Below are 19603 nucleotides of genomic sequence, written 5' to 3'. Positions count from 1 at the left end.
GGCAGGACCATTTTCCCTCTCAGATATCCTCCTGGGAGGCAGCAGACCAGTCTAACAGGTCAAAGTCTGTCTGGTGTTTGCCAGGATCCAAACAAACAACTGGTTTACTGATGCTCTGAAGCCAGAATTCTCACTGTGCTGATGAGCCATGGTACTCAGAAGCCAGAGCTGATGCAATAAGCCCCCCACTTTTCCTAGTTTTGAATAATAAAGAATCTCTGTAGGAAAAGCATTCATTTAATCAAGCTGAGGACACGGGAAACATGCAAAAATTCAAAGTTGGCAAACTGTAACTAATATCCTGTAATATTATTTGTTGAATTTCTCTTAACGTCAATTGAGAAGTCAATTTAGTTTTATAATTGATTTTCTGCCCTTGCTCTTTCAAGTTAACCATGTAAAAAACTGAGCCAAATATATATGGAACTGAGCAAGCAGCAGGAGGGAATGACTTGCAAAGAAAAAGATGAAAGTTGGAATTTTCAAAGGAGCAAGAGGGAGCTGAGTATCCAGCTACCCTGAAAACTCAATGGGCTTGGGTGCACAGTTCCTGCAGGACCCTCCAAAAACCCAGGCTGGAAAAAAAAATCTAATATTTATGGCATAGCAAAGGTTGGGGAATGGATTGGCAGACTCAATGTCATCGGGGATGTGAACAGTGAAAGTAAAGAGGATACAGTGAAAGTAAACTGGATTGTTGCCAGTGGAGAGATGCTGAGGGTACTAACAAGCAAAGCCAAGGGGGTATGTCTAGTCCTGAATGTGGATCTTAGAAAATACTGAGAGCAAAACCAATCACCACCAATGGCAAATCACAGGTTTAGGAGGCAGGACAGAAATGGCAGCCATCAATTTAGAGAAAAGGCACCAAAAGAAAGAAATATTTCTTGAGTACTTAAAGTAAGAAATTACCATGGGATTAATTAAGATTTAAGCAAGATAACAGGTTGAATTCTGAATGTTCTCACAAATTAAGAAAATGACAAAACTAATTTGACTGCTCAAGTAATCTCACATACAAAACAGTGAAGGTGCCATTCAGGTACATGGATCAAGTCTGGATCTGCCCTATCTGCCCAAGCTTCTAATCACAAGTATGTATGAATCTACAGTTTCTGGGGTTTTAAATAAATAAACCCCACTGTGATTCAGCAATGCTTTACTGAGTATCTTCATTTACAACTCTTCTCTTCCCGCTGAGTGGATGCTACACTTCCAAAGACATTATTTTACATTCTACTGCTCTATTAGTAACTAGTGCTTTCACTGATGACAGATGAAGCTTTTTAAATTATATTTTACATTAAGTCAGCCATTACCTTCTGTAAGGCTATTACAACTGGTTTGTGCTCAGCATCAGCCAGCATTTCCACAGTGGAAGCATAAGGAAAGGCAGGTGCCAACAACAGATGTGTTCAGGAGTGGGAGTTTGACTTGTATTTCTGACATCATCTCTTTATGCTCATGACACTTATTTTATGCCTGTGGTTATAAATCTCTTAACTGGTTTCCATAGATGGGAGATTTTGGAATGTCACCATGGGATAGAAATGGGTGTAACAACAAATGTTCCCTATTCTGGGAAACTGAAGCCCACTTCTGACACCACCCAGACTAGGAATAAAGATTTATGGATCAAAGAACAATGGCCATAAATAATAGGAGAGGAAACAAGTCCTAAGAAATGGAGGTAGCTGTGGCACACGGAGGTACAAGGTCAGAGGCCTGGAGACCTCTGTGTACCTTCAAGATCAGGTGCAAATCAGTTTGGCTGTTAAGTGTTCCAGATTATGCTGCTTGTTCAGACTCTTTGTTGATGACTGTAAGCAGTGGGGCTGGTAATTCTGGCACATGCATCCCTTGGAAGTGGTGACAGGAACAGAATTAATTTCTTGATGAAAATAATAATGGGGTGCCACACCAATAGCCTACAGCACCAATAGCCTGCTGTCATACACAGACAGCAGGTTTCTTTATGGGTATAACTGTACTGTTCCAGCCTACTTTCTAGTATTAAATCTCACCATTCCCATTATTTTTTCCATATTGTATGAAAAAGTTAAGCTAGAGCAATGGATCTACAGGCGAGATCATATAAACCACTACAGAAACAAAATATGCTGAAGCAATGAGAGGTCCATAAAATGTTAAGGCAGGAATAAATCAAAGTTTTCCTCAAAGGACCATTTAGAAATTATAACAGCCATCTTGGTTCTATGGAGGAATTTCTGGCACTATTGACTACTGCATTTTAAAATATTTCTTTTAGCCAAAGCTATTTTTTTTCACTATGACCACTTGTCACTATTTAAAGCTAACATAAAAAGTGAGGGACAAAAACATACACAAAGGATGCACCCAGCCTTTGCTTCAGACAATCACAGAACTGACAAAGCACAGGAAGTTTGTTCTGGAAGAGAAGGGTATAAAATAAAATCAAGCTGCAAGGTTATGAAACTAAGTTCCAGTGTAAGAGCTGTTAACATATCACACATTAATATACACTATTAGACCCTCTTTGGGATGGAATTTAAGAGCTGTTCATTGATCTAGGCTTTCATATGCATCATAATTGTACAGCACAGAGGCTGTAACCCATTACCGGGCCCTTTAAGCTGTTTAATTTATCAAGCAGCTTGCATAATGCATCCTGCACTATAAATAGCTGGCTGCATTATTCTTAACTGGCTATTCATAAGCAAACATACAACCTTAAAATAAGGTAAATGCAAAGGCAGCAACTGTATTTGACTATTTTTAACAGAGCAATGAACCATTACATTGTTCATGCCAGTGTGGATGTTTTGTAACAATTTAACAAGCCATTTACAATAACACAAGCAGTCTTTTGAAATGAAAATGCATTTGCATAAATTTTCTTTTTCAGATGCATCCAGGTTCTGAAACCTTGCCTGCCTCCACACAGAATCATTATTTAAATCAATTTTAAAAGTGATTGTTAACAAATATTAATAAAAATAAAACAATTAATATAAAAAAATACAGCAGTTACCCACTTTTTTTTACAAAGACATACAAAAACATCCAAGTCACAGCTATGCATAAGGAGCAGTGCATGTTCTTCCAAAAAGCCTTGACCAGCATAATCCTCATGCTTGATTTGAATACATTATCTCGGGCTAGCAAGACAGCTCTGTGCAAGCCTCACTCTTCAGCACAGCCTCCACACTGCAGCTCCTCCACCAAACTTACGTGCCAAACCCAGAGAGGTTGGGGGGTTTCCTCTGGAGTTATCCAAAAGCTGTCTGAGGACAATTCTGAGGAACGTGCTCTGGGGAATCCTGCTTGGAAAGAAAGGACTAGATGACCTCCAGTGGTCCCTTCCAACCATGCCTGCTCTGACTTCAGGTACCAGTTGTGATGGAGACTTTTGTAATCCACACAGTGACTCCCAGCATCTACAGGAGTCCACAATTTCCCTTCCCGCTGGCACTTCCAAACTGTAACAACTCCAACTTGCATCGACAAGGAAAGTCACTGCAGAGCTGAGAGCTCTGTGCATCGCTGGGTGACACTTTTAATCCGGTCACTTGTGGGTATCCCACTCCCCCCGCGGATTCCAGGGAATAATAACTCAATTGTCGCGAGTCCCGAGCGCGGCACATCGCCATTGATCCATGAGGAAAACGCTCGCTGAAATGGAGACAGCTGTTCTCACTCACTACACACGCGACCTCCTATAATTAACTAATTTCAGACCTCTTGGAATTAGCTGCTAGAAATGCCAACAGCTGAGGCAAGCAAGGAGGCCACTCCAATCCACAACGGGGGCTGCGACAGCCATCCACCGACAGAGAGCTAACGAAATAGATTTGAGGTAATTATTTCAGGGACTTGTAGCACCACTCGCATATTAACTCTTTTTAAGAATGCTTTGATGAATTCAATTGAAGTCAATTAATTACATTTCCAAGTCAGATGAATACAAAGTCGAGACGCCACAGGAAGTTTGTGTTATTCCATCACTGAATATGTAACAGAGACGACAGGATTTCAGTTCCCAGACTGTTTAGCTGGGTCTTTGAGCAATCAAGTGATGATGTCTGACTGAACAGGCTATTGTCCCTGGCACAAATATGAAATCTCTTAAGCAAAATGCAAGTCAACCTAATTTCCTTGTGGGTTTGTGTTGGGTTTTTTTCCTGTTATTTTTGGCCTTTTTGTTGTTGTTTTTAACTAGCAAGCTGCAAACTGTTATTTTAAATGGCTTGAAAGCTTGATATTTAAGTGACTTGGATGTCACTTTATGACAAAGAACAAAATATTATAAGCCAAAAAAATAGTCTTCAACTTTCCCTTCAAATAGGGAAAGCCATTTTGAATTTACTTCTCTCAATAGAAGAGAATAATAGGGAAGATTTCATTCAGTAACTACGCATTTCTTGAATCCAATACAGAGACAAAACCTCAAAGCAACCTTGAGGCATTGTATTTCTGACAGCTTCATTTCTGACCATTAGATGAAACATTAAAATTTACCTTTGTGTAGCGGTGTTAAATAGCACCATAATCAAGATGCAAAATATGTAATTCAGTTGAAAAACACACATAAAAGAATTGTGAGAGCATCTGAAATTATAAAAGACCACAGAAGTGTTTAAAAGCAAAAAGGAAATGCAGCCAAAAAAAAAGGTAGAACAAATACAATGTTTTAGCAGAAAAAAAAGTATTGAAGAAAATACTTTCCATTGACAAAGCAGTCGCCACTTTTATGACTCATTGATTTCAACACGATTCAAGATCATTTACCATCCTGAAAGTGGAAAATTCACATGGGAAGAATATTGCTACAAGATAAAACCCAGTAATACCCTAGAAAGTATCCAGAGTACAATGACATATTGACAAAAGGTACAACGGATAATCTAAAAGGCCTTTTTATATTCAGCTGATAAGAGTTAGTTATTCTGCTATCAGGATGAATTTATTATCAACACTGTAAAACATGAGCAGAACACCAAAGCGACTGGAAAAGAATTCTCACCTGACCAAAATCTTAGGTAAATATCTCAAATCAAAAAGCTCCTCAGGCAAAGATGAGGCTGAAATTGTGATCGTTCATTTTTTACAAACTAGAATTTGTCAAGTTTCATAAATCCTCTTTATCTCCAGCAAGCCAAACATGACCAGAGCTACAGGAAGACTTCCTGGAATGGTCTTTGGCAGCTGCCTCATGAGTGCTATGACTAAAAGAGTGCCAACTATTGAAATGTAAATGTGCTTGAAATAGAGCAGCCAGGATGCACAGTTTTGCTTTTTCATTGCAATACGATGTGATCTTCCAAATTTTTTGAAATTTTTGAGTCCATTGACTTGTAGCTGTCCTAAGTGACCACCTTTCCTAGTGGCTCAGGAGATAGAAGGTTCATTAATCACCCTGGTGCTGGCAGTGCCTCTCTTCAGCCACCACAATTCCCTCAATCCCTGCCTCACACCCACCAAAGATACACCAGTGGCACAGCACAGTCATTCTGCACCAACAGCAAGCCCAGCACTCGCCCTGGAGATGTGGAGCATGTGCAGCCTGGGAGGGACTGTGCTGTGTGGTTCTCTCTAAAATCCCACCACAAACAGCCAGAGTAGCTGTAAAAGGGAGACAGCACTGCCGTAAACTCATCAAAGGGAGGGTTTTATCTGCCCATAAAACTTCAAGCTGTTTATTGCCTGGTATCTGGACAGAACTATGGAAACACATGCTCCATCAGCACACAGTCATCTCAGTTTCACAACAAAGCATTGCAGAACAGCTTGTGAAAACATATTGTTCAGTTAATTGCATTGGCATGCAGATGCCCTCACATTTATGAATTAACATCCACCATGGCAAAGGGATGTACAAGGAGACACTGGGACTGTGGCATGTGGCCCTGTGCCTGCCAAGAGATGTGCTGCCTGATGGAGGGCAGCCCACGAGCTCTGGGCTTCCCTTTCCTGCTTCTGTGGGCTACAGAGGCTTTGCTATTGCCAAAAAAAACGAGCCTTCAGGCAAAAAGCCTGTGTGTCTTAAGGATATGAGGGTGCTTAGAGCTTCAAGTAGTTCTTCATAACCAACTGACTGCCACCAAGGCACCTGAGAGACCCCCAACAGCCTCAGGGATCTTTGCATCAGTTCACTGTGTGTGAAAATGAAGAAAATCCATGCCTGGAAAAGTCAGTGGCAAAGAAACAGCCCAACCACAGTGGGACTCTGAAAGGTATCCAAGCATTTGTATGGGTTGCAAGAGTGTTATACTTCATCAAAGCCATGCTGCTCAGGAGGAGGTGAATGCAGGAAATGAAACACAAGATTTTATTTGACATGTTCTTACCGAGTATATTGATACGCTACACAAAATATTATGGAAGGAAATTACCTGTGTCAGCACTAGTATAAATACCTGTCCAATAACCACTCAACTTTTGGTAATGGCCCTGTTAACACGGGGGCAATGAATATGTGTTTGTCACTTAAATACATCAAGGAAGTCTATTAAAAAAACCCTCTGAGATTAAACCTGGCACCTATTTCAACACTGATCAGGGAGAAACAATAGATCTGAAGTCATGTGGTTTGAGGCCAGAGGCTTTTCATAATACAGAATTTGCAACTTCTTTCCATCTTGCACACTTAGGAAAACACAGAGCACTTCTCAGTGGCTTGAATCTCTGCATAATTCACAAAGTTTTGAGTATTTCATGACATGACAAATTGTTCAGGCACCTTGCTGTCATACCCTTCTGCTGCTGTTGCCTCAAATCTTCTCCCAAGTATGTGAGGAGGAGAAAACACTGGACAGAAATAGTGTGTGTTGGGAGGGGAGAGCTGTCATTCCCTCAGGACTAAGACCTGTCCACAGGAGTGTCACCCCCAGGGTTTACAAGCAGGTTGTTATGGTAGCCATGCACCATTGACAGAGGTCTCCCCTGCAAACAATTCCAAAGGGATTCAGCTCTTACTGCAGCTGGAATACTTTCCCTTCACCCACTCTGCTTGTGTGGGCCCTCTCCCATCGCAGACCAAGGGGAAGGACGTGTTGAATCAACTGTCACAGTAATAACTACGTGTTTCACTAACCAACTTTCTATAGCTCAGTCTCTGTAGAGACATAAATATCTCCAGATTCAACCATGCTGGCAGGATCTATTAAGCCTGACATCCCTCAGAAAATAATTTACTTTCCTAGAAAATAACTAGGCCATGAAATAGTTGAAGGAGAAGCGAAGTCTGCTGCGTGAGGAACACTGCCAGGGACATGGGCAGGAGAGCCTACCTGTGGGCACGGGCTCCACGGTCCCCAGTCAGACACTGCACACTCACTGGGACAGTACAAGGTACACTTCTGCACTGCCTCTGGGACCTCAGCCTGATTGCACAGGGTGCTGGGCACAGTCTCCACACCGTGGTCCTCAGCAGTGCTCACACACCTACACAGAAAACACACATTTTAATTAGAGTATCACAGACACAATGGGCATCAACAAGTTTTCTCAACCCCATACAGGACATAGACATGACAACAGCTACAAGCAGCATGGCTGGTCAAAAAATAAAACTAATATGTTAATGCAAATGGAAATCAGCTACGTGCACAACATGCTTTTTGTTACTTCATTCAGAGGGATTTTAGCTTTGATCGGCTGACAAAGGAGCAAACAGAAAGTGACAGCCAGCGAGAACAAATCTTAGTGCTCCTGCTAGTAACATCTGAACATTTGGAAATAACTCAGCATTTCCCCATGCCTGGGGAATGAATATTCAGTAATAATGAATGCCACTCTGCTGCATGCAGTGCTATTACTTGGGGAAAATGTTAGCAAATCAAAATATGGAGGCTTTGCACCTCAGGGAGCTTTATGTATACATGGCATTTAGGTTGAAGAATACTAATTTAAATATCATGCCGTGTTCCTGAAAAACCAAGGCTGCATCTCTGAAATGCTTTTCCTGTAAACCATGGCACATAAACACATGTTTCTTTTCATTTGAAACACACTGGACTCAGCAACACACTCACTGTCAGATGGCCAGATATTGCAGCTTTATGCAAGAACACACCAGCTCTTTTTGATCTGGAATACCTGAGCTTGTCTTCACGCACCTGACTTCCCTCGTTTGTATTCCTTCTCCACAGTGGAGGGAATTTTGTTCGCTGTTGATTTTGCATGGAGACCATGGTCCTACTTCCCAGGAATACTGATTGCATTCACTGTAGCATGGGACTGCCTCGTGCACCTGACAGGAGAAAGAACCAAACTCTTCAGCTGAACTGTCCAGGTTAGCATGTCTGCAGAACAAACCCACAAAAAAGCACACTGAAAAGTATCCTGGCTTACACTCCTCATGCTAAGGCTGTTGTAATGGCTTTAAGTTCATTTCTTCATTATTGACTTGCCAAGGGATTTTTAAGTATATAATGAACAGCAATATGCATGCAGCATCTTCGGAAGCAGGATAAATAAGAGCTATTTCCTGCAGCCAGGAGAGGAACTCCATTACAATTTCATTTGCTCTGCCTGCTCTCAGGATAATCTATCACATGTCATTCACCAAGATCGTATGTACCACATCCTTTTGTGTTTCAGCAGGTACAAACTTAAAATCAGCACTCATTTACCTTTGCTTCTAATGCATTCTTATAAGCCATTTACCATAAAAGAATGAAATTTCATGCCTCCTACAAATTTCATTTTTATACACAAAAACGGTAAACGCTTTTTTGCCTGCAAGTGACTTATCTCTAACATATCTCCTAATCAAACACGACAGTGTGTTCACCTGAACTATGGTATCTACATAGGGAGAAAAATACAGCCAAAAGCTTGATAAAAGGTGCCAGATATTCAGGTTGTTAAAAGCAGCACACTGAGACATAGCTCTTCAGCAGATTTTTTAGGTTTAAATAAATGAATGCATCAACAGTTCTATTACAGTGATGAATAAAAGTTATTTATTTTGGATCTGGTTTGTCTGCAGAAGCTGATTTGAAGATACAGTATTCCCTGTTGCTTTGCATGAAGCATAATGTGCTGCCCTGGAAAAATACAATACACCTAAAATTTCTTCTTCCACATACCAAAACCTCCTCAGCCTTGCTGCTGTGTGGAACCATTTCATTCTCACCATTAGAATAACTATAAATCAATAGCCTTCCTCCCAACTACCCCCAAAAAAGATTCAGCCACATGTTTAATAATTTACAGCTTCATTTTAAAATAGCAGATTATGACTAGACATGTTGTGGCCACAAGAATAAAGAAATCCTCTTTCTAACATTTTGGAGGTTGGAAGAGAAGAAAATTGAAATACCAGTCTGAAAACAAAACTGGTGTCCCATCAGAAAATCACCTGCATTTCAAAAGGAAGGAAAACAACTTGAAAAGGAAAACTCCTTTAAAACAGAAATGTTAGAAACTAATTTTAACTGTGTGGCTGTCTGTATGTTGTGCATAGGTTTAGCAGAGAAGGAAGAATAACAGATGATGAAAAGTGGAAAATATGTAAAGGTGAAAACACAGGAATGAGGGAAATCAAAGTCTGAACTGGCAAGGGCAAGGACAATGTGAACCAGTAAGAGCATCACATTTCACACAGAGGAGGGAAAAAGGAAGGGAGCAAAAGGGGCAAAGGCAGTCATACCACTAGCACCACATTCCCTGCATATTTAAGCACAAATTACAAACCTGGATGAGGCTTTGAGCAACCTGAACTAGCAGAAGGTGTCCCTGCCCACGATGGGGGAGCTGCAAACGAGATGATCTTTCAGGTCCATTTGAACTGAAGCCACTCTCTGGCTCTGGGGGGACTGTGCACCAAGGCACAGGCACTTGGCCCAGCTCCAGAGTGTGCAGGTGTCTGTGAGTGGTACAAAGTGCACTCAGAGCTAAGCTTCCCACACTGAGCAAGCAGCACCACAAGCACTGCTAATTAGCGGAGCAGCCAGGCTCGTTATCATTAACTGGTGTACACGGGAGCACAGAAAAGCAGCACTCACCAAGCCTGGGCTCAGCACCAGCCAGCAGGGAGCCCGTGGATGCTGGGACACAGCTGAAGCCACCATCCTGCCCCACCAGCCTGTCACCTCCACAGACTGCTGCAGCCACATCCCTGCACGTGGCCAGGGACAACAGCAATCCCTCTTCAGGCACTGCAAAGCCTTTGTGCTCCCCACAGACATCCATCCAGGAGATGGATGTAGAGTCAGGGAGTATTTATTAGTTTCCCTGCTCCACAGGGGGAAGGAAAAACTACAGCCTGCCCATGTTGCCTGATAAAACACCCTGTCATCCACAGGAGACGATTAGCGAGGGAAACAGGTGCTTGAAGCATGATCAGTTTTTTCCTCATCATAGAGGGAACGAGAAAGAGCCAAAGTTAGACAAAACTGGCTGCCAGGGGCCAGCCCAGTGAGAAGGTGCCTCATAGGACAGTGACAAGGATGGTAAAACTTAATAAGTTCTATTAAGAGCTGGGTGGCCTGTTCTTGCTGTTTAGACTTCTGGAGAAGAGGCTGAGGTTGGGAGCAGGCAGGAAGTGCTGCCTCCCTCCCTCCCAGCCTCCACAGGCACAGCGGGGCAGCCAGGGCAGTCCAGCACAAACAGCAGCTTTGGGGACTTAAGATTCTTGTCCTTGCTCTATTAAATAATCCTTCCTCAGGGTTACAGGATACCACAGTGAATCCTGCAGGTTCTCAGCACTGCCAACATCTCAGCACTCGCCCTGCTGCCTGAAGCCAGGGTGAGGCCAAGAGCTTGGGAATCCCATCTCACCATCTCAGTGACCTCTGATTGCTCCACCTTAACTTCTGTTAAACCTCAGGCCTCTCCTAACCAGCAAAGCCCACCTGTGGACAGCAGCAAAGGCTTAACATCAGGCATTTACCATAAATGTGTTTTAGTGGTCAAAACCTCCTGTGGCATATACGTGCTGCAGTACCTGTGTAGGAAAACCAGACAGAGTGGGGCAGGCATGGGATGGCACGTGAACTAAAATCAATCCAAGGAATCCAGTGAGCCAAAACAGAAATCCCACAGGCACTGACACAAATACACATAATGTGAAGTGATACTTCAAATGTGTTCTTTAAAGAGCAGGCAGGATCACAGTAACAAAGCCATTAATAGAGCACTTCTAGCCTGCTGTCTGATTGTGTCAAACCTGTTCTGTTACGTGTGAAGTGCCATCAGCTCTCTTCCTCCTACAACAGACAGACAGACAGACAGACATCCCACTTTGTGCTGGAGAAGGGAGGGGCACAGCACTGGCTGCTTGTCCCTGGGGTACCTCAGATCCCCAGTGATCTGCTGCTGACCTTGCAGTACTTCCTCTTTGGTCAGGATCCCCAGCCTACACTCACCACCGAAAACATGAATTATAACTGTCACAAATAACCTGTTTTCCTAAGTTATTGTGCTGACACCACAGCCCATTGTTGCTGTGAACAGGCTCTCCCCTCTGCCCCGCATCAGTGCTGAACAATGCCATCTCTGGCAGCACCTCTGGGACACTGGGGAGATGTAAATAACCACAGGGACAGATTTCTTCAGAACAAGTTACAACAGGCACCCGTGGATGCCATTAAGCTCTTAAGTGGGAGTCTCAAGGAGATGCAAGATTTCCATGGGTGGAACTCTGTGGGAATGAGTTCAGGAAGCTGTGAATACAATTTGTAACTCCATCTTTGCATTTAAAAACCACAGTGATGTGGCATGTGGTTCTTTCCTCCACAGGAGAATGCTTTCCTCCCATTTTCTCTCCTGGCTTGCCATAATTTGTTTTCAATCACCTCCAATTCCTCCTTTTTCTTTTTTTTTTTAATTTGGAAAAAACCTAGCAAACCTTAAAGCCTTCCATTTCTGTTTTTGCTAGGAGCTGTGCTACTTAAGGAGGTCAAACAGATATGCTCTTGATTTTTTTTATTTCCAAAGGGTTTTGACTAAGCATTGCTGTTCTGTGGGTCCCACAAAACAGAGGACCCTAGGTTCACTTCTCACCTCCTGGGTCCATGGGACCACCCCTGCCCCAACCCTGAACAGAGGCTGGGATGGGATGTGGTGTCCTCACTCCTCACCAAACAGGGAACAAAAGCACCCGACCTGCTGGAGGGGGTTGGGATGTGCTCCCATGGATCCCTGGCTGTTACAGAGTGCATCCAACCTTCAAATTACACATGGTCTAGGTCTCCTGGCCCCCATCCAGTCTGCCATCCACTAACTCTGCTGCAGATACAAAAGTCCTTTGTAAAGCTGTGACACTTCTCTTCCCAAGCACAAAGACAACAGTTCCTTTGAAAATAATCTGCTTAATGCTCACCCTTCCCCAAGCTTATGCAAACCTGCTACGACAGAGCATTCACAAACCCCTTCACACTGAGCCCCTGTATGGAGCTGTAGTGCCACAATCCATGTCCTGAAGGACAAAAATGAAATTAACTCCATGCAATAGGCACAGGAGCCCATTGTTCTGCATGGAGGCAGAAAGATGCTGGAAGCTGCAGACACTTGACCTGCAAGGAGCTGCAGAGATCAGCACCCAGGGTGACCAGCCTGGCTTCATCCTCACTGGCTCCAGAAATAAACACAGTCATCTGGCATTTTAGCAAATTAACTGCTTTCCTAAATTTTTATTCATATGCTGGGTTTTAGGCTCAATGAACCAAGGGCTGAAACAATGCCTGTCTGAAGCCAAGAGGAGTTTTGCTGCTGCCTTTCACAGGCTCACTGTATCCCTCTTTGTAGTCAGAATTAACCTAGAACACTGCTTTAACACCTGAGTCCCAAATTCAAGTTGATGGGCACAGCTCTCAATAAATTAAAGGAAAGAAGGACAAAAGCTACTTTTTAAGAGACGGACTGCTAAAGCTTACCCTAATAAAAGAACCCAGCTCCCATTCACTCAAATGCAAATCCTGAGCACTTGCTAAAGCATTATTGATGTGGACAGTTACTTCAACAAGATATGCTAGTATTAATCTATTTATTTGCTCTTTTAATAGCTGATACTTGCATTTTAATGAAAAATCCAAATATCTAACCACCCAAGAGCTCTGGTGTGATTTATATTGTTCTCTAACTTATTTAAATGTAGGCTTGCAAAGGACCTATAGAAACAAATGCAATTGCCCAACTGATATCATTCATTGAAAGAAATTCATACCTATACTTCAGGTAGCCTGTCTGATGAGCATCTGCAGAATAAACTAGAATGAGGTTCAACGCTTCTGAAAATCATAGCGACTTCATATTTTAGTGAACATCAAGATTTATTGTCCCTCAAGGTAAATATTGACTCTGGTTTTCCCTCAGTCGATATTTTAGCTTTCATGACAGTAAATCTTGGTGTTCACTCCAACTAAGTCAATATCTGCTTATTATATTAGAACAACCAAACTGATCACTGTAGCAGTTGCCTGAGACCCTGAGGACTACCACTGTGCTATTCATTTCTAATACAAATGGGCTAAACTCATTGCTAACATAAGTCCATTTCACACGGCTGCCCTTACATGAAGGTTACATTAGACCTAATACATTGAAACAGTCAGAACCAAAGAACCAACAACCCATTTTCAAACTATGGAGACCACCATGAGAAACAGTAAAGGTAGAGAAGATATCATATAGCAAAGAGAGCTGACTTGCTCTGCTTTGCAAAGACACTTGCTGGTAAGGGCTAAAACCACTCCTACTGACACTGGACATTTCCCCTTCTAACACTTTTTGCATAATCACTTGTATGTTCTTTGCATATCCAGGCTGCAAGAGAGGCAGCAGTGGGATGTTCTCCTCCTCTTACATCTCATGGCCACCAGCTGGTGACATGTGGGCCACAGCAAGCACTTCTCTTGCAACCAGCCTGACAAAAATGGATCCACAGCATGGTGGAAAAACATCTGAAAAAATGTCTATTCATTGTAATAATCTACAAATTTGACTTCTACGTTGACTCCATCTCGTTCATCCAAATCTTTTCTTTGGTTGAAAGATGTCCATATATTAACTGAATAACTTTTATAATGTTCCAATACTGCTTTCACATTATGTTTAATAGCAACCAGATAATTTCTAACAATGAATTTCTTTTATTTAGTTCTTTAAAACTGAATTAAAAATTGAGTACTTGCTTTGTTAATTACTTAACTGCGTGTTTGATTTGGCAGATCTAAGCACGCACTTAAAAGCTTTACTGAATTAACTGCATATCTGAAGGACCAGCATTTGCACATTAACAAATACTACATCACAGAAATTATCTCATTAAAATTTCAACATTAAATAGTTCTCTTTAAAATAAAATTGATTTTATTTCATGCAAGTTTATATATTGATCACGATTGCCAGAAATATGCTAACCACTCACCAGTATTAAACCTGGTTGAACAGTTAGTTTTCAAGCAAATAAGAATTTGCAAAGCAGCAGCTTCACTGATGGATATTTGTCTTGGGGTATTTGGATACTGCAGCAAATAGCCACCAAAACTTAAAAAAAAAAATTGCTCAAAATCACTTAGAGCACAAAAGTTTGAACAGATCTGTGGTAAGATTTCTAAACTATGGGAATTCCTGAATTTTGTATGCCTCTAGCAGATCCCTGCACAAAGACTTGTGAAACAAATTCAGCAGTTTTAGTTTTTATTTACACCCAAATCAAAGGAGTTTGTGTTTCTTACCTCCTTTGTGGTGGGGAGAAAAGAAAATCAATTAGAGCTCTGCTAAGGTTCTGAAAAGCCTTCACTGGTGTTGAACCAAAAAAAGTCTAAAACTTTGTATCCAGCAAAAGGATGGGATCTGTTTTATTCTAAGTTCAGAGCCAGGGCAGCAATTACAACAGCACAGACACAGAGTTGCTCCAGTTCCCAGGATCTGCCCCGTGGGCAGAATGGAAGCCCCTGCACAAACAGACCCCTCATCCTTACTCCACTACTTCAAAAACTGATGGAAAATTATTTTCTCTGAAAAGAGTGAAAACACTTATCAAGGCTCTGAAGTTTCCCCTGCTCTTGATTATCTATTTATAGCCCAAACCTCAAAACTGCTCAACTTTAATCCTAATTTACACATGAGACAACTGAGGATGAAGAGTTTAGTGATTTACTAGAGGGTGGCAAGGAAGCCCTCGGGGAGTGGGGGACTCAGTCTGGAAACGCCCAGTTTCTTACACTAACTGGATGGTATCTCAGCTTCAAATCAGATCCTGGGAAGTTCAGATAAAGACATTTCAGGATGAAGCCATCAAAAAAAGCAGCACTGTAAAATTCTGGCTGCAAAATGAGGAAAAGAGGAGAAATTAGGAAAGCAGCAGAGTATTCTTCCTATAAAGACATCTGGACACTCCATTTTCCCTCACCATGGCCTTTAGATGCTTTTACTTCATCTATTTTTTTACTGGACTTTACAAAATGCTCCTAGTAAATCCCTTACTTTCTTCTAATGGATAATTAAATATTCCAAGTCAGACACTGATTTATTTCAAATTCTTAAGTGCAATGAGTGGAAAATGCCTTGTTTAGAAAGTTAATTGAAGCGAGCTCTGTCGAACCCCAGTCATTACATCTCACTCTGACAGAACTACCATGTTGCTCAGCAAGGTTTATTAATTCATATTTACAAGTGGTAAGTGGTTTTATTTGCTGTGAGATTGGTGCAGGCACTAGAAACACCAAGTGGTAAAAGGGTAAAGCATGAGTGCTCTTTCTCAGAGATTAAAATACCAAGCTGGCATCATTCAACATGAGTAAATCAGGAAAAAACATGCAGCTCCTGGCCCCAAACATGCCTGTCTGGTTTTACTCTGGTTTTACTCATGGTTTTTCTGTCAGTACAACCTCTGAGGAGCAGGACATAGCACAAAGTATAACCTTGCACATATTGAGTATTTATTTCTACCTGAAATACTCAGGCAGGACAATTTATTCTCAGAGATTTCCAAAAAAACTGAGGCGTTGAAGTGGGAATGAGGGCTTATGAGAATACAATCAAAAATGGCCAGTTCCTGTGCCTCTGCTTTTTATTTTACATTTTAATTATGTTTCATTCCTACCAAGAAAATACTAAATCCAGATAAGATACTAACAAATGCCATCTTACAAAGTTGTCAAATACAGGGGTTTAAGACAAGGCAGAAACTCATTAGTGAGAGTTTCAGTGCATTTTTGCAGATTTCAGAAGTTGTAGGTGCTGCTGCCTCCCTGTCACAAAGCCAGACAAGCAGAGAAAATTTAAGTAGATAGAAATAAATCAATATCCCTTGTTTCTGAAACAGCACATTTTGCTGCAGCTGAAGTTTCAGGGGTAACAAACAAATGTGGCACCTCTCTGGATGAATCTGTAATGTTATAATAATGTTTTATAATCCAGTTTTAAAGAGAGGAAGAGGGGGAAAAAAAAGCTGATTGATGAAGAAAACATCGAAGCCCTTTTTCACTAGATGAGAACAACAAGATGAAGACAGATTGCAACACCAACCTGAGCCTTTGTAGATGTCCATGTTAGCAGGGCATGACAAGCAGAAAGGAAAGAAAATTATATATGCTTTAGTTTGGCTGCTGCATGATAATATTGAAAAAAAAAAAAAAAAAAAAGGAAAAAAGGCAGAAAATCTGCTTAAAATAAAATTGCCACAATCTAATGTTGCATTCAATGCTTTGATTACCCCATCTTTAGAAAAAAAAAATACCTCAAGCAGAAATCAAGCATTTCTTTGTGAGTGAATGAAAAGCACTACTATGCTGAAGAATAAAGCAGAGTTCATTCAGCTCCATCCAGCAATCCTCAGGAGCTCATCACTGTGTCTCACAATCAAAGTTTACGGTAATAAATTTATTTTTTTTTAAACCTAAGAAAATCTATGAACCTGAAATCTGGTGAGACACCCCACAATTATGGACTATCAGTCACAAGAGACCAGAAAGGCTTTCAGGTATTTAGATATTAATTGGGTGGCTCTGTCATTACCTGCAGCTGCCATGTCCCTCTCCTCTCCTGTGACTGAAACAGCCAAGGAAAGCCCCACAGAGGAGTGGCAGGAGCCACCCCAGCCTGGGGACACGGGGCTCTGGAGCCTGTCACCGCCACCACTGCAGCTCCCTGCCCAGCCAGCCACAGCTCCCAGAGCAAATCACTGCTCCAGCAGGTCAGAAACCTGCCCTGGCGGGATGTGAGCAAGTAATTACTCGATCCAGAAGCCAAGTCATCTGTCACATGAAATGAAATAAACACCCTCACTAAACACAAACAGTCCCACAGAAGCACTTTCTTTGTAGGCATCTGGACAATAGGCAATTTAAAGGAAAGACCATCAGAGCTTCCTACTAAGTTAAAAATGATGCCTTGGAGACAAAGCTCAGCTCCAGCATTTCTTTTAGGAGATTTTAAATCATTTCAAGGTCTAAGAGCTTCAAATTGATATTCTATCAGTTTATTTTCATGTCTTAAGCAAGAATGAATTAACGCAATGAGAGCAGTCACATCTGTCCTTACTGTAGTATGATCTTGAACTGACAATTTTTTCCACACGAGATTTAAAACCAGTTAACTGACAAACAATTTGATTGATAGCACCATAGACAAGAGATAGAAGAGACTGGGCAGTGTCAGGCAGTTGAAAGTTATGTTTTTTGAAACACTCTTCTATGAGGCTACACCAAAGGCTGGAAGCAGGAACAAGCTGCTCCTGAGGCTTCCTGCAGTCACAGCAAGAAACAGTCCAGTTTATGCTACTGCAAAAGCAGGAATAGAAATGCAAACCAGCCCATAACCTGATTGTTTTGTCAGGATGAGACTGTGGCTCTCCCCCAGCCCACTCAGCAGCAGGTCTCATTCCTCCTCAGCAGCAGCCAGGCAGGAACGGATGCTCGCAGGGAGAGCGGGACAGGCGCTGATGGATGAGTGATAGATCCCATTGCTTCAGAGCTCAGAGAGATCACCCACAGCCTGATTAGTAACTGGAGCCGGAAAAATTTTCCTAGAAGAGCAAGAGAATGCAGAAGGCAGGGGATGTGACAGCCTGTTGCATGGCCTGTTTGTGGGAGCTGTCTTACTGCCAGACGTTAGTGCTGCGTTTGGACGCGGCAATAACTCGAGTGATTTTGTCCCTGTAATTACAGGTGAGGCAAAGGCAGGTCCCCCAGCAGTGCTGCACAGAGCCCAGCCTTGGGACCAGCCACACAATTCCACAGATGTGAAGGCAGCTAAAGCCACACCACTGCACACTTAAAAATCCTGCAGTTGTTACATTCTTACAGCTTTTATTGCTATTTCTTGCAGGTGGATCCAGGCAGAAAAGATTTAAAGACAGAAGAGCTGAGTTTTCTTCCCCAAATGCATATGCTCAAGGAAAGTGATGTGCTGCAGAGAGAAACCAAGCTTCTACCTGAAAGAACATCCATATTTAATAAACTAAAGGCTCCCTTGAGCCAGAAGTTAAATTCCACCCAAACTACTTCAAACATCGTGCACATACACTGTCCCCAAGCCAAAAGATAAGAGGGAATTGCTTGCAAGCCACTACCTTGTGGGGTAGCTGACATCTTCTTTGCTTCCATCCCTTCCTTTCTTCTCTGTTTCCATTCCTTTCTTTCAGGGCAGGGAATATGTATTTTCAGATTCCTACATTTTTACCACTGACCTGTAGTTTGAGGTTAAATGCTTCACATGGACCTGCTCAAACCCACACAAACCAATGCAAAACTTCTCCTGAATTACCGGGGATGTGTTATAGCAAGCAAGAAACATCTGAACATTTATAGGTGCTTCACTAAAATTTAGGGGGAAAAAAGTATTGATTGTGGTGAATTTTTGCTGCAGTATGTATTTATTTAAAATGGACATCAATACTGCCTATATCTTGCTGATTAATAAGAAGCTATAAAAAATAGATGGGTTTTTGAATAAATCTGACAAGGAATACATCCCTAGGGGTGTGTGGGGGTGGGTGAACTAGATAATATAAGGTCCCTTACAACCCAAACCATTGCATGATTCTGTGAGGGAACAACAGAATAATTCTTCATGCAGATATTTAAGGTCCCTTACAACCCAAACCATTCCATGATTCTGTGAAGGAACAACAGAATAATTCTTCCTGCACATGTGCCCATGCTCTGCAAACACCAGCATCCAGCACATAGCTATACTTTCTTGGTTTTAAGGAATTGATGAGTGTCTGACTGCAGGAGCCCTACCAGAACACTGAACTCCTGATTTGTTCATGTACCAGAGGGTCCTGTACCCCAAAATAAGCACCACCAGTGCACCAAGTCCTGCTCTGTACCACCATTCAGGATGGGGATGTCAGGGCATGAGTGATTCAGCAGTTCTCACACCTCTGCCATTCCCTGGTGCACCACCTTCATGCATTCATGATTCTGGAAATAATGGAGTGAAAAAGGCTTTTTCCCAAAACAGTAAGTAAAAGGAGAAAATAGAAAGCAAATGCATATGGAGACTACACAACCCAGCTGTGCTTTGCAGTATGTTGTACACATGAACCACTCTACCTGAAACCTTTTAGAGAATTAAATAATGCAACACAGCAAATAGCATGCGATATAAATTAGAGGAAGCAGTAATTTTAAGATCATGCAAATAGTCTAAAAGAAAGTATTCA

At 41.8% G+C, this 19603-nt stretch overlaps 1 protein-coding gene across 3 annotated transcripts in view; it reads right to left on the bottom strand.

Annotated features, from left to right (window-relative positions):
- THSD7B (thrombospondin type 1 domain containing 7B) overlaps positions 1–19603 on the bottom strand; it is a 299219-nt gene that overhangs the window by 24315 nt on the left and 255301 nt on the right. For 2 of the 3 annotated variants that reach the window (XM_039702274.1, XM_039702266.1), the window contains exons 17-19: positions 16462–16467; positions 8100–8233; positions 7272–7425 (exon numbers count right to left, since the gene is read on the bottom strand). In XM_039702274.1, coding sequence (XP_039558208.1) covers positions 7272–7425; positions 8100–8233; positions 16462–16467 — 294 coding nt within the window. The remainder of the gene's footprint in view (positions 1–7271; positions 7426–8099; positions 8234–16461; positions 16468–19603) is intronic. The other variant, XM_039702283.1, reaches the window with a different exon arrangement.

This window comes from Passer montanus, unplaced genomic scaffold (assembly GCF_014805655.1).
Source record: "Passer montanus isolate IOZ18808 unplaced genomic scaffold, ASM1480565v1 scaffold1, whole genome shotgun sequence".
Classification (NCBI taxonomy): domain Eukaryota; kingdom Metazoa; phylum Chordata; class Aves; order Passeriformes; family Passeridae; genus Passer; species Passer montanus.
Note: the sequence above shows the minus strand (reverse complement) of the source record. Positions and strands in the feature narration are given on the sequence as shown.